Source organism: Anoplopoma fimbria, chromosome 3, assembly GCF_027596085.1.
Source record: "Anoplopoma fimbria isolate UVic2021 breed Golden Eagle Sablefish chromosome 3, Afim_UVic_2022, whole genome shotgun sequence".
NCBI classification, from domain to species: Eukaryota; Metazoa; Chordata; class Actinopteri; order Perciformes; family Anoplopomatidae; genus Anoplopoma; species Anoplopoma fimbria.
The window spans coordinates 6024413-6035544 of NC_072451.1; the positions used below are offsets into that span (position 1 = coordinate 6024413).

At 41.0% G+C, this 11132-nt stretch overlaps 1 protein-coding gene across 1 annotated transcript in view; it reads right to left on the reverse strand.

The window, feature by feature from the left end:
• The window catches only part of LOC129113385 (voltage-dependent R-type calcium channel subunit alpha-1E-like), a 47935-nt gene extending 37182 nt beyond the window's left edge, over window positions 1–10753 (reverse strand). The window contains 3 exon segments of the mRNA XM_054625641.1: window positions 4451–4590; window positions 5679–5784; window positions 10487–10753. Of these exon segments, the coding sequence (XP_054481616.1) occupies window positions 4451–4590; window positions 5679–5784; window positions 10487–10752 (512 nt within the window). The 5' untranslated portion in view covers window position 10753.
• Between the last annotated feature and the right edge of the window lie 379 nt (window positions 10754–11132).

The window sequence follows — 11132 nt, forward strand, 5'->3', positions numbered from 1 at the left end:
TGTACTGTGCCACCAGAGTGTGTGTGTGTGTGTGTGTGTGTGTGTGTGTGTGTGTGTGTGTGTGTGTGTGTGTGTGTGTGTGTGTGTGTGTGTGTGTGTGTGTGTGTGTGTGTGTGTGTGTGTGTGTGTGTGTGTGTATTTGTGTGTGTTTGACGGAGTGGAGAAGAGAAGAGCATATGTTCTACCAGAAAATGTGTCAGATAGGTGGCAGGAAACCAGGTCGTCAGTTACCAGCCGTGATTGGACTTGGGAGAGATGATCTGTGGACCGCTGAAAGTACACCGACGATTTTGTGCATTTTACACAATAAATTGTTAGTAGTCTTCAACAGTTGCTTCTATAGAAACCACATAACTTCCACATTTTAAGAGTAACTTCACTGTCGGGTGTGGTTAAAGAAAGAAATTCAGACCACACTCGAACATACAAATCAGTGATGCTGGCTTAAGCACTGACATACTACTCTTCAGCCAGTTGTTTTGTTACTCTTAAAAATGAGGTATATGTTTTTGGGCCACTTAGGGACAGCCTTTTCAGTTGATTTTACCTGCCTGAATGAATACAGGGCAATTGCTCTGACATCTGTAGTAGAGGTCAGCCATTAGTAGGTTTTTAAAGGGCGATATAAAAAAAAAGACAGTTTGCTAATAGCCGATTCATTTGGTTATACCTATCTATAGCGTCATATTATTGAGAGATAAAATTTATTGGGAGAAATAAGCTGAGAACGGGTCAGATATGATATTAATACCACTTGTCAGCTTACTGCAAAATCAACTGTTCACGGGACATCAAAGTTCTCAGCCTACAGGGAGTGGTTTACGGACCTCCTAACCAACAGGAAGCAGCAGAGAGAACTTGGCAGTCACCTGTCTGCCCCCCTCACCACCAACACCGGAGCTCCACAGGGTTGTGTCCTCTCCCCACATCTGTTCTCCCTGTGCACCAATCACTGCACCTCCTGCCACACTTCTATCAAGCCGGTCAAGTTTGCTGATAACACCCTGGTCCTGGACCTCACAGGCAAGGGACAGATGTCTGTAAGAGTTCTGCATGACGCCTGAGCCAGTAGTTTAATGGCTGACCCATCACAACCGGCTCACTGCCTCTTCAGAAAGCTCCTAAGTACCAGGACCACCAGACCATCACTCTCCTCAACACAACATTCTAGTTCCCACCTTCATTCCAAGACCTCCCATCACTTATTGTCCCCAAATGTCCGCCCCTCTAGGTTTGAGTATGAGTGAATGTGTATGATTACAGATGTAATCCATGCAAAAAGTGATAAGATTAGTCTGTAAATTGATTTATCGATTTACAGACACTTCCAATTTTGATAATCAAATATTTGTTTAAACCATTTTAATAATTTAATAAGAGAATGCTTAAGGTTAGGTGCTTTTACTTTCTCAAATGTGATTCTTTCCTGGTTTCCTTAGTCTTCTATGATAGTGAACTGAATTCTTTGGGTTTTAGACTGTTTGTTGGACGAACAAGCTTTTTAAATAACTCAACTTTACTACATCCTGTACATTCTCTTTTATGTCTCATGTAGGCGAGTAGATGGGTACCAAAACATTCATCAGTTACCTGTTAACTAAAATAATTGTTATAAATGCATAAATAATGACAATGACTGTTATGTAAGACACACATTTTCAAGTTCTCACCTATGTGTTTTGGAGGACTGTAATTGGGTGCACACCACAGCTCGCTCTGAACTCCATCAAACTGTTACACAACTTGTACCATTGGCCTTCTAGTGATATCCTACGCCAAATCTCTATTTAAAGCAACACTCACATTTTGAATGCTTGATGGGCTGCTGGTAATAAAAAACAACAGTTTCTGGCAGCTACGGTCATCGGGTTGGTTACAACAGAATCACATCAGAATTAAAGTATTAATACAGACAATCAGCTTATTCATTTAGCCATACTTTGACTGAAACATATATATTGACAACAGAGAAGTGGATTTTGATGCAGGTGTGGTTTGTTTCTATAAGTTTCTATGGATATTTGACAGCTTTTACATCACAAAAAAGTAATTGTAACTTAGACATGTTCAAGCTATTGCTTTAGGAAACTACAAATTAAAAGCCTGAATGACAATTAACATTAAAATATTAAGTCTTTGCATTTTTATATGTAGTTTCTAGGGTAGTACTTTAAGGTTTAAAGCATAAACTATCCTTAATGCCAGATCAATTTACAGGCATGTTTTTCCAGCCATGCATAGCCAGCACTGTATTTGAACAAAAGGTTTAATATGCACAACTAGTTAAAGTCTTGTGAATAACGAGCTGTTGCTTTTGAACAAACAGTGCTTTATTTCTTTTGGCTAACACGCCAATTTTTTGAGCAACTGAAAGCAACATTTTTTGGAGCAAACGGATGCCTAAAGAAAGAATTCCAAAGTATCTCACTAGATAAAACCAGTATGGAAACAACTGTTCAGAGCAGATTATTAAAACCGACTCAACACTTTAACCTTGTAAATCTGTCAGAAACACAGCTGTTGAGTGTTTGGGCCGAGACTGACTGGTCTGTAAACGTGAAGCTGATGTGCCTTTTATGTAAGAGGCACAGAGAGAGACAGCGGGATAGAAAGACGGACAGATTTATGAGAGATACTGAGAGAAGGAGAAAGATGTGGGTGTGAGGTTGAAATGAGATGTCAACACGCCAAAAGCAATCTTCCCTGCATGCTGAATAATGTACACTTAGCCATAAACAGCATAGGAGCGGTAACAATGCTTAACTCCTGCGCAATTAATTCACTAAACCCAGTCGTAAAGGGAACAAATGAAGTCTCTCATTATGTTTTTTTTTTTTTATGTCTCTCCATCGTCCTTTTCTACCTCTTTGTTTCCACTCTCCCTTTCTTCTTTCTTTCTCTATGCCATCCATCCATTCTTTCAGTGCTTTTGCATAACAGCGCTGCATTCACATTTAATTCACAGAGGTCCTGGGGGCGAAACCGAAGCAGGTTTTAGACACAACTGCCAATCCACTTATCCACCCACCTATCGCTGACTGCAGAGCCTGACTGTGCCATGGAAACACACACTTCCTTGCATTTATGTGTTGTGTTTTTCTGTGGACGCATCCTGTGTTTATACATACTGCACACGCTAAAATTCATCAACAAATCAACAATAAAGAGCTGCCGTTCGGGCCAACCACTGCTGACCATGTGTCAAACATGAGGTGCAGAATCTGGGGATTACAAGCCTTTAAAATGCAGCACAAGCGCGAATGGCAACAACATTGATAACCGTTGACACAAGCAGCGTCACATGCATGAATGCACCAAACATAACTTGACAATCAGTGTCTCAAAATTAATCTTTTGGTTCACCAGTCACAGCCTGGTAAAGTAAAAATGAATTCTGTCAAAATTAATTGCAGGATCAGTTGCTGAGCATTAATTTGAAACTTTTTTTTTTTTCATCGCTCTCTCATACAATCAGTGAAGTTTGCAATTCATCATGGAGTTCAACCAAATTCAAAATGAAAAGAGAGGAGTCCCTCCAAGCGCTCACACTCATATGAACGTACACAAAGCCACTGTGTTGAGAGTAACATGGCATTTTAGTATTGAAAGGCTACTTTGCTGAACTTCAACTAGAATCTAGAAGATAGTTAAGATGAGTCTGGGTAAAAAAAATGTCAACAAATCCCATGAAAAGACCAGAATCAACGATTTTATTACTCCTACTAACAAGCCTGTGTAGCCAAATCCTGATGTAACTCCTCTGAGCCATTGACGTCCATTGTTGTCCAAAATCACATTAATGGGCTTTGGACATTAATGTTCCTTCATTATAATAAATTATTTCTGTCTAATTTTGGATTGATTCTACATATACCAACCTGCTGCTTGAAAATGCTCATTAGAGCCCCAAATGTGTATTAATCCGTGGCTGAAAATAGTCCCCAACAAATGCACTATTTTTGCATTTGCACATGCCATAGTAAGAAAAATACAGGTGTAATTAATAATGTTGACGATGTGAGCCAGCTCCAAGGTCCTGATATTGCGCTTCCTGGCTGACTGGAATTAATGGCTTACATTGAATCAAGCCATTGTTAATGGTATTAGTCACACCTGTGCTTTACCCAGCTATGAAAGGCTTTAGAGAAGATCTATTAAGCATCCAGACAGACGGAAAAAAAGACGGGAGGAAAGGGTTGCAAGAAGTTTAGACAGCACTGCCAATACAAAGTCTAAGTGCAATTGCTTTGCTCTGATTTGATTGGCTCGGCGTCAGAGTTTAGCCGAAAAAAGTTGGTCGGCTACAGAGAACTGATATTTGTTCCTCCTCCAAAAAAACAGATTTCACCAGTATGCTTGGCAAGTAGTAACCTGGGAATATTTTGACAATGTTTACAACAAACATTTCCCACTATCCAGGTTGTCATGGAGACCAGCTGATGCCACTCACCCACTGAGCACGACTATGAAGTCCATGACGTTCCAGCCGTTCCTCAGGTAGGAGCCTTTGTGGAAAACGAAACCGAGGGCCACCAGCTTTATCCCCGCCTCGAAGCAGAAGATCCCGATGAAGTACGGCTCGGTCTTCTCCTGTGGAAATAATGCAAGTACAAGCAGCAGGTCAGCAGAATCTCTAGGACACATGTCAAAACTACGACCTGTTGAGTTTGATGTGTACACGCAGGCACACAGAAAACACACTGCCATTATGTCATGATAGCTCATATATGGACAATTTTAACAACTTTAGTCCTTAACTTAAAGGAACAAGTGTAGCACTTTGGGGGTTTATTGGCACAAATGGAATTTAGTATTAATAAGAATGTTTTCTTTAGTGTATTTATCACCTGAAATAAGAATTGTTGTGTTTTAGTTAACCTAAAGTGAGCTGTTTATATCTACATTGCCATGTTTCTACAGTAGCCCAAAACGGACAAAACTAACAGTGTTTCTAGACTACTAAAGTACACACTGTGGCCTACTGTGATTGACAGGTCCCTGCCACTACCAGAGCCGTATACAGCTTCTCTACGTCACTCCTTCGCTTTCCTGATATTGTAACTTCCGTTCACCGGTTGCATAAAGTGAAGATGCCACAGCGTTAATAAAAAATGGCAAAGCAGCAGTCCACAAACCAATGGGTGAGGTCACGATAACTACTTCCACTTCTTATATACAGCCTATGATTGCATGTGAAAATCATGTAAGCAGCATTACAATAATACAATTACACCATTTTAATCGATAATTATTTGTAACTGATCATATGTTTTACCCATAAAATCGTAATTTGAGCAGTAGTAGCCGAGCTGGTAACTCTAATGGTCTACCACAAAATCATATGTAAATAGTGTATTCTAGTGTTAGTCTCTTAGTCTTGTTATGTGGCATTTGTCATCATGTTTCCAAAACATAACACTGTGACAGTGTCAGCTAGTGTAAGGCATTTCTTTCTCACCCATTTCCATCTACCGCCTTCTTACAATGCTTCATGATAATAGAATAGAGACCCTTGACTGTAAGGGAGGTTTTACTTTGATGGATTCAGAGTTTACTTTAGTGATTTCTGCAGTTTAAGTCACAAAACAAACTTGATCTTCATAAACTCTCACACTGACCTCCCTCACAACCCGGTTTATGTGTCGAGGATGTGAAAACAGATTTTTTTTTGTCCTCACCAGTCTCTTTGCCATGGGGGTCTTATCCTCTCCGGGGAGGTGCTGCTCCAAGGCCAGGACCACACAGTTGGCGGTGATGGTGGCCAGGATCATGTACTCAAAAGGTGTAAAGGCCACAAAGTTAAGGAAAGCACATTTAATACAACACAAGGAGGAAACTAAAACATAAAAACAAACAAATGCTGATGCACACATATGAAAATATATCATGCATCATTACACAAACAGTTCATCAAAATGTGCATATTCTAAGTTGAACAAGCTTAAAATGTTTAACACGCTAACGGTAGTTCTGTTGTTCTTTATCCATATATGCAATATCTTTTTCTAAATTCCAAAAATACTTTGAAGTGCATTTGTGCGTGGTTTAGTGCAAAGGAGAGAAAAAAAAACATAGATGGATGGATGATTACATGACAGATGAATTATGGCATGGTTCATTTTCTCTGGTGTTGGAGGCAATCTGTTAGAGAGATTGCAGTATCCATGGCAACGTGCTTTTAAAAGTGTTTTTCACGAAGAGGAGAAAGAGGCAGGTTAGGGAGGGAATGAGAGCGCGGTGAAGTCACCTTGGCCCGACTGGTTTTAACTACACAAACTACAGCAAACAGTCGTCAGCGCTGCTCTGGCTGCATACCGCTGACACCTCGAAGAGTGTGTCACACAGTACATTCATTTTAGTGTATCACATCTTCAAAGTGTTACGTCTTTACTACTGAAGAAGAGCAGTCAAGGTTTCCTCTTTTTTTTATGACTGTTATATGATGTAATCATGAAACAATTAGTCAGAAAACCAATCATAAACACATTTGATAATCGCTTCAATTTTTAAAATATTTTTTCAGAAAACAAAGCAAAATAGTCCTGCTGTCTGTATGCTTAAGATCTTTGTAAATCGAATATTAGATATTTGACAACGTAACCTCGTGCTCTGGGATACTGAAGAACAATATAAGAATTTGATGTTTAATAATGAAATGACAAATGTGCGAATAAATAACAAACGAATGTAATGAAAGCTGCAATCTCGCATTAAAATACTTTAGACATGAATTGATCAGCCAATTTATCGATTGATGGATCCACACAAAAACATCACCAACTATTTTGGTAATCAATTAACCGTTGACGTAATTTTTTAAGCAGAAATGTTGGACATTAATTGGTTAAAGCTTCTCAGTTATAATGATTTGCTGATTTTCTTTGTCTTATGTGATAATGAGATGATAATAAGTGTCAGCAGGCAATGTGATGATGTCACCCTGGGCTTTCTGGGAAATTAGCTGCAGCTTTAAAAATACCAAAACATTTACGTTGACTTGAATTATTTCTTCCAGGATAAGCAGTGGAATATATAAGTAATATAATAATATTAATATAATAATAAGTGGATTCCTGCATAAACTTTGTATAGGAACACGACTTTCACCACATTTCCTGCAAAAAAAAAACCTGTTTCTGATTTCTGATTTGTGCAGTTGCAACTGGAAGTGAGAGCACATTTGTGTGACTTGATGTGACTCTAAAGTGTCTGAGTGTTTTCTGTAGTTTTTTAAGCCTTGGAGTTCACATTATTTCTAAAAGTGCCTGCATCATTTTTATATTTTCCCAGAAATGACATCTACCTTGGTGGGTTTTCTGAAACAGCTGTCTGTATGTGTGCATGCATGGGCCCTATGGATGCAGTATGTGCATATGTGTGAACCAGGATGCGCTCCGTGTGACTATATGCGCCCCGACACTTGTCTGTGCTTGTGACTTTCCGTCCCCTGGAGTTCCCATGAGGCAGCTGCTCCTTGTTATTAATTTCCCTGCCTTCAGTGAAATGGGGTCAGTGACTCACAGAGGAGTGCTGCGATGGGGCCCTCTGGGACCCGCACTGACTCACATTGACAGGTCCACATTGCTGCCATTGAAGACAGAAAATAGCTGAAGTGGGAAATACTTAATAAATCGCGCCCACTACAACTGCCCCTCACTACCTGTTATCTGAGCGTGTTTCGGACCATTAAGGATGAATCACATACACTTAACCATCCCGTAGTTTTTTTTTAGATATTTTAAATGAATTTTTCTGCTCTTCAAAGCAGTTTTTTATTTGGGATTTGTAAGAAAATCAATTGACTCTTGAAACGTGGAATAGGGTGACAGGGTGGGTTTATCTGGGCTCTACTCTGCCTTTTCTTCTCAATTTGTTGTGGCCGTTTCTATGTTTTTCACTGGAGACATTTATATCATTTAGAATACAACAATATATTAGTTGTCTGGTCTATAAGATTTGCAGAAAAAATGCAGCAAACCATCGCAATTGAGAAGCTGGAATTAAGCGGTTGTTTGATATTATATTTTTTTAATTGCTTGAACGATTAACTGCTTCTCAAATTGATTGCAGTAAAATTTTCTGACAATCAACTGATGTGAAATCTAAATCAAGTCTGCAGGTGTTTTGTCAAAGTTACATTCTTAATGGAGTTTGATGGATTAGATAATTAACTAAAGCTTCATTGGTCTTTTGTGTTGTATAGAAATTAACAGAAACAGATGGCTGTCTGGAAAAAACAATAAAAATACCTTGTCAGCAGTGATGTAAAGAATACACGAAGGCTGCAACTAATCATTATTTTCAGAATGCATTAATCTGTTGATTTCCTTTCAAATATTCTATAAATTCTATAAAAAACATCATAAAATAGCAAACAAGCATCCACCCTAGTTTCCAAGACCCTTCATCACATCTGAAAATATCTTGTTTGTCTGACCAACAGTCATTGACGCAAAGATATCCAGCTTAAAATTACATACAAGAAAGAAAAAGCACATTGAAGTAGATACAACCAGATCATTTGTATTTTTTTCCCTTTTAAATGCCTCAAAGCGATTAATCGATAATCAATGCACTTGCCAGCTAATTTTCTTTTGCAGGAACACTGGTACAATCCTCTAACTTAACTCTATAGCGCTGAGACTCTGGCCTATATTGGGCAACAGAAGTCCCAGCTTCTTCTTCTAAACTTGTGAGGAAAAACCATACAGTAACACACCAATCTATTTGTGCAGGAACATACACAATCAAAGAAACACCATCGCAATGAACGCGTATGAATCAGTTTCTCCTTTGCAATCTCCGGAGTTGGACGCTGTGAGCAATATCTGGGTCTCACCCAGTCAATACTCTGACATGTGCTGCTTTCACAGCCCACGATCCACCACAGTACTACTGGCCAGCTCTCTCCCACATACCTCTACCTCTGTGATACCGACAGTCACATTACCATGCTGCCTGGCCAGCTAGTCTTGACCACTAGCCCCACTCCCACACACCACACAGAGCCTGCGGTTAGGTAACAGTGGGAGACTGGCACGCTGCACTGAAGGGGGTGTAAGACAGGAGGAGCAGTGGGTAGATATGGCAACTGAGGGATGCTGCTGAACTGATCATGCTTTAAAAACGTCTAAATAAATGGAGAGGAATTATCAGGAAATGGCTTGATTAAAGCAAACAAAAACAAACAAATTTAAGTGAACAAGACAAGTAGCACTAATGCATTCTGATGCTCTGTAATTGGGTGACTGTGCATATATATATTACATTACATTACAGTCATTTAGCAGACGCTTTTATCCAAAGCGACTTACAGTCAGTAGTATATTACATATCATTCACCCATTCACACACTGATGACAGGCTACCATGCAAGGTGCCACCATCAGACTCTAACTAACATTCATGCAACATCCAGTCCACACCGATGGCAAGCCTTCGGGAGCAACTTGGGGTTAAGTGTCTTGCCCAAGGACACATCGACTGCCGAAGCCGGGTATCGAACCACCGACGCTCTGATTGGAGAACTACCTTGCACTCCACTACGCCACAGCCGCGTATATATATATAGAGAGAGAGAGAGCCTGCTCTCTGCATTCACATTAAATGAATTTGCCACAGTTGCTGGGAATATAACTTCCCCGGTAATCTTTTGTTAGAGCTGCAGAAGTTCAGGAGAGAGAAACTGTTGGCCCGATGCTGCAGCAGGAAGCCGAGAGAAACGCTGGTGGATTTGAACCGACACCTACTCACGGCCAGGTTCATATTCCAATGAGCACTAAGGCAGCAGAGATGTGCCTACATGCCACCCCCACAGTGAGCAGAGCCGCTTCTAATGATCACCACATGCTAACTTTCTGTCTTCTGCCAAACACTGGAGCACATGGAGCCCACGGGTGAATAAATAAAAATGGGGGCAAGTTGCTGAGCAGAATCCCGAGAGGAGGGTTAAACTCAGCTGTGCAACGGGGAAATGAACTAATCTTGTGATTTAACTAACAGCTGGAGATCATTATGCAGACAAGCAAACACTAAACAAAGAGGATGCAAGGCAGGACAAAAACCACACTAACAGCACTGAGACTGCACTCAACAAACTGTACTTTTGTCACTTTGTGAGTAAATGGGAGTTGTAGTTTTGCTGTGGCGTAGTGGAGAGCAAGGTAGTTCTCCAATCAGAGGGTCGGTGGTTCGATGTGTCCTTGGGCAAGACACTTAACCCCAAGTTGCTCTTGAAGGCTTGCCATCGGTGTGGACTGGATGTGAATGAATGTTAGTTAGAGTCTGATGGTGGCACCTTGCATGGTAGCCTGTCATCAGTGTGTGAATGGGTGAATGATATGTAATATACTACTGACTGTAAGTCTGCTAAATGACTGTAATGTAATGTAATGTAATGCCTGTAGCTGTCCATGGTGCTGAACCCACAACATGCACTCTCTCCATAACAAACACAACTTTCAACATGTCTCTCGTGGAAGGATATGGCCACTCAATGAATCGCCTCGCGGTCCTCCTGATGAAGTTGTCCTCTGCGAATATGAAGAGCGCCCTGTTGACGGTGAGGCAGTTCTGCCGGTGCGGGACGGGGTTGTACATCGCCATGGTCCGGGCCCGCTGCGCCTTGGCTTGCTTCACGGAGGCGCTCAGGCTCGCCGCCGCCGCCGCGTCCTGGGCTTCCCCGGCGCGCTCCGCGTCCCCGTCTCCGGAGTCCACCGTGCTGGGAGCGGACTCATCTCCGAACCGAGCCATTCTGCAAAGAGATGAGGAGAAACCACCACCGGGGGGTGCTTAGAGAGTCTCACTACCTACGGGACGACTTCTAGTAAAGAATGAGAAGAAGTGGAGCTACACGGAAAGAAAAGGATCCACCTTCAATCCGGTGACAAGATTTCCTCCTCCCCAAAAAAAAAGTTGCAGATTCCTATCACTCCATATCCACGAGAAAAGCACCGGTTATATCATTCAGTCGGGGGATTATTTCAGAGAAAAATCATCCATTTACTTAAAGAAGAATCAGGTGAACAAAGCTGCAGAATCTGGTCATCTCTGTTATCCCATCTGATTATCAGCTCTGGACAACTTTTAATGTAAACTCTGCATGCAGCAGAGGGAGGGAAGAAGAAGAAGAT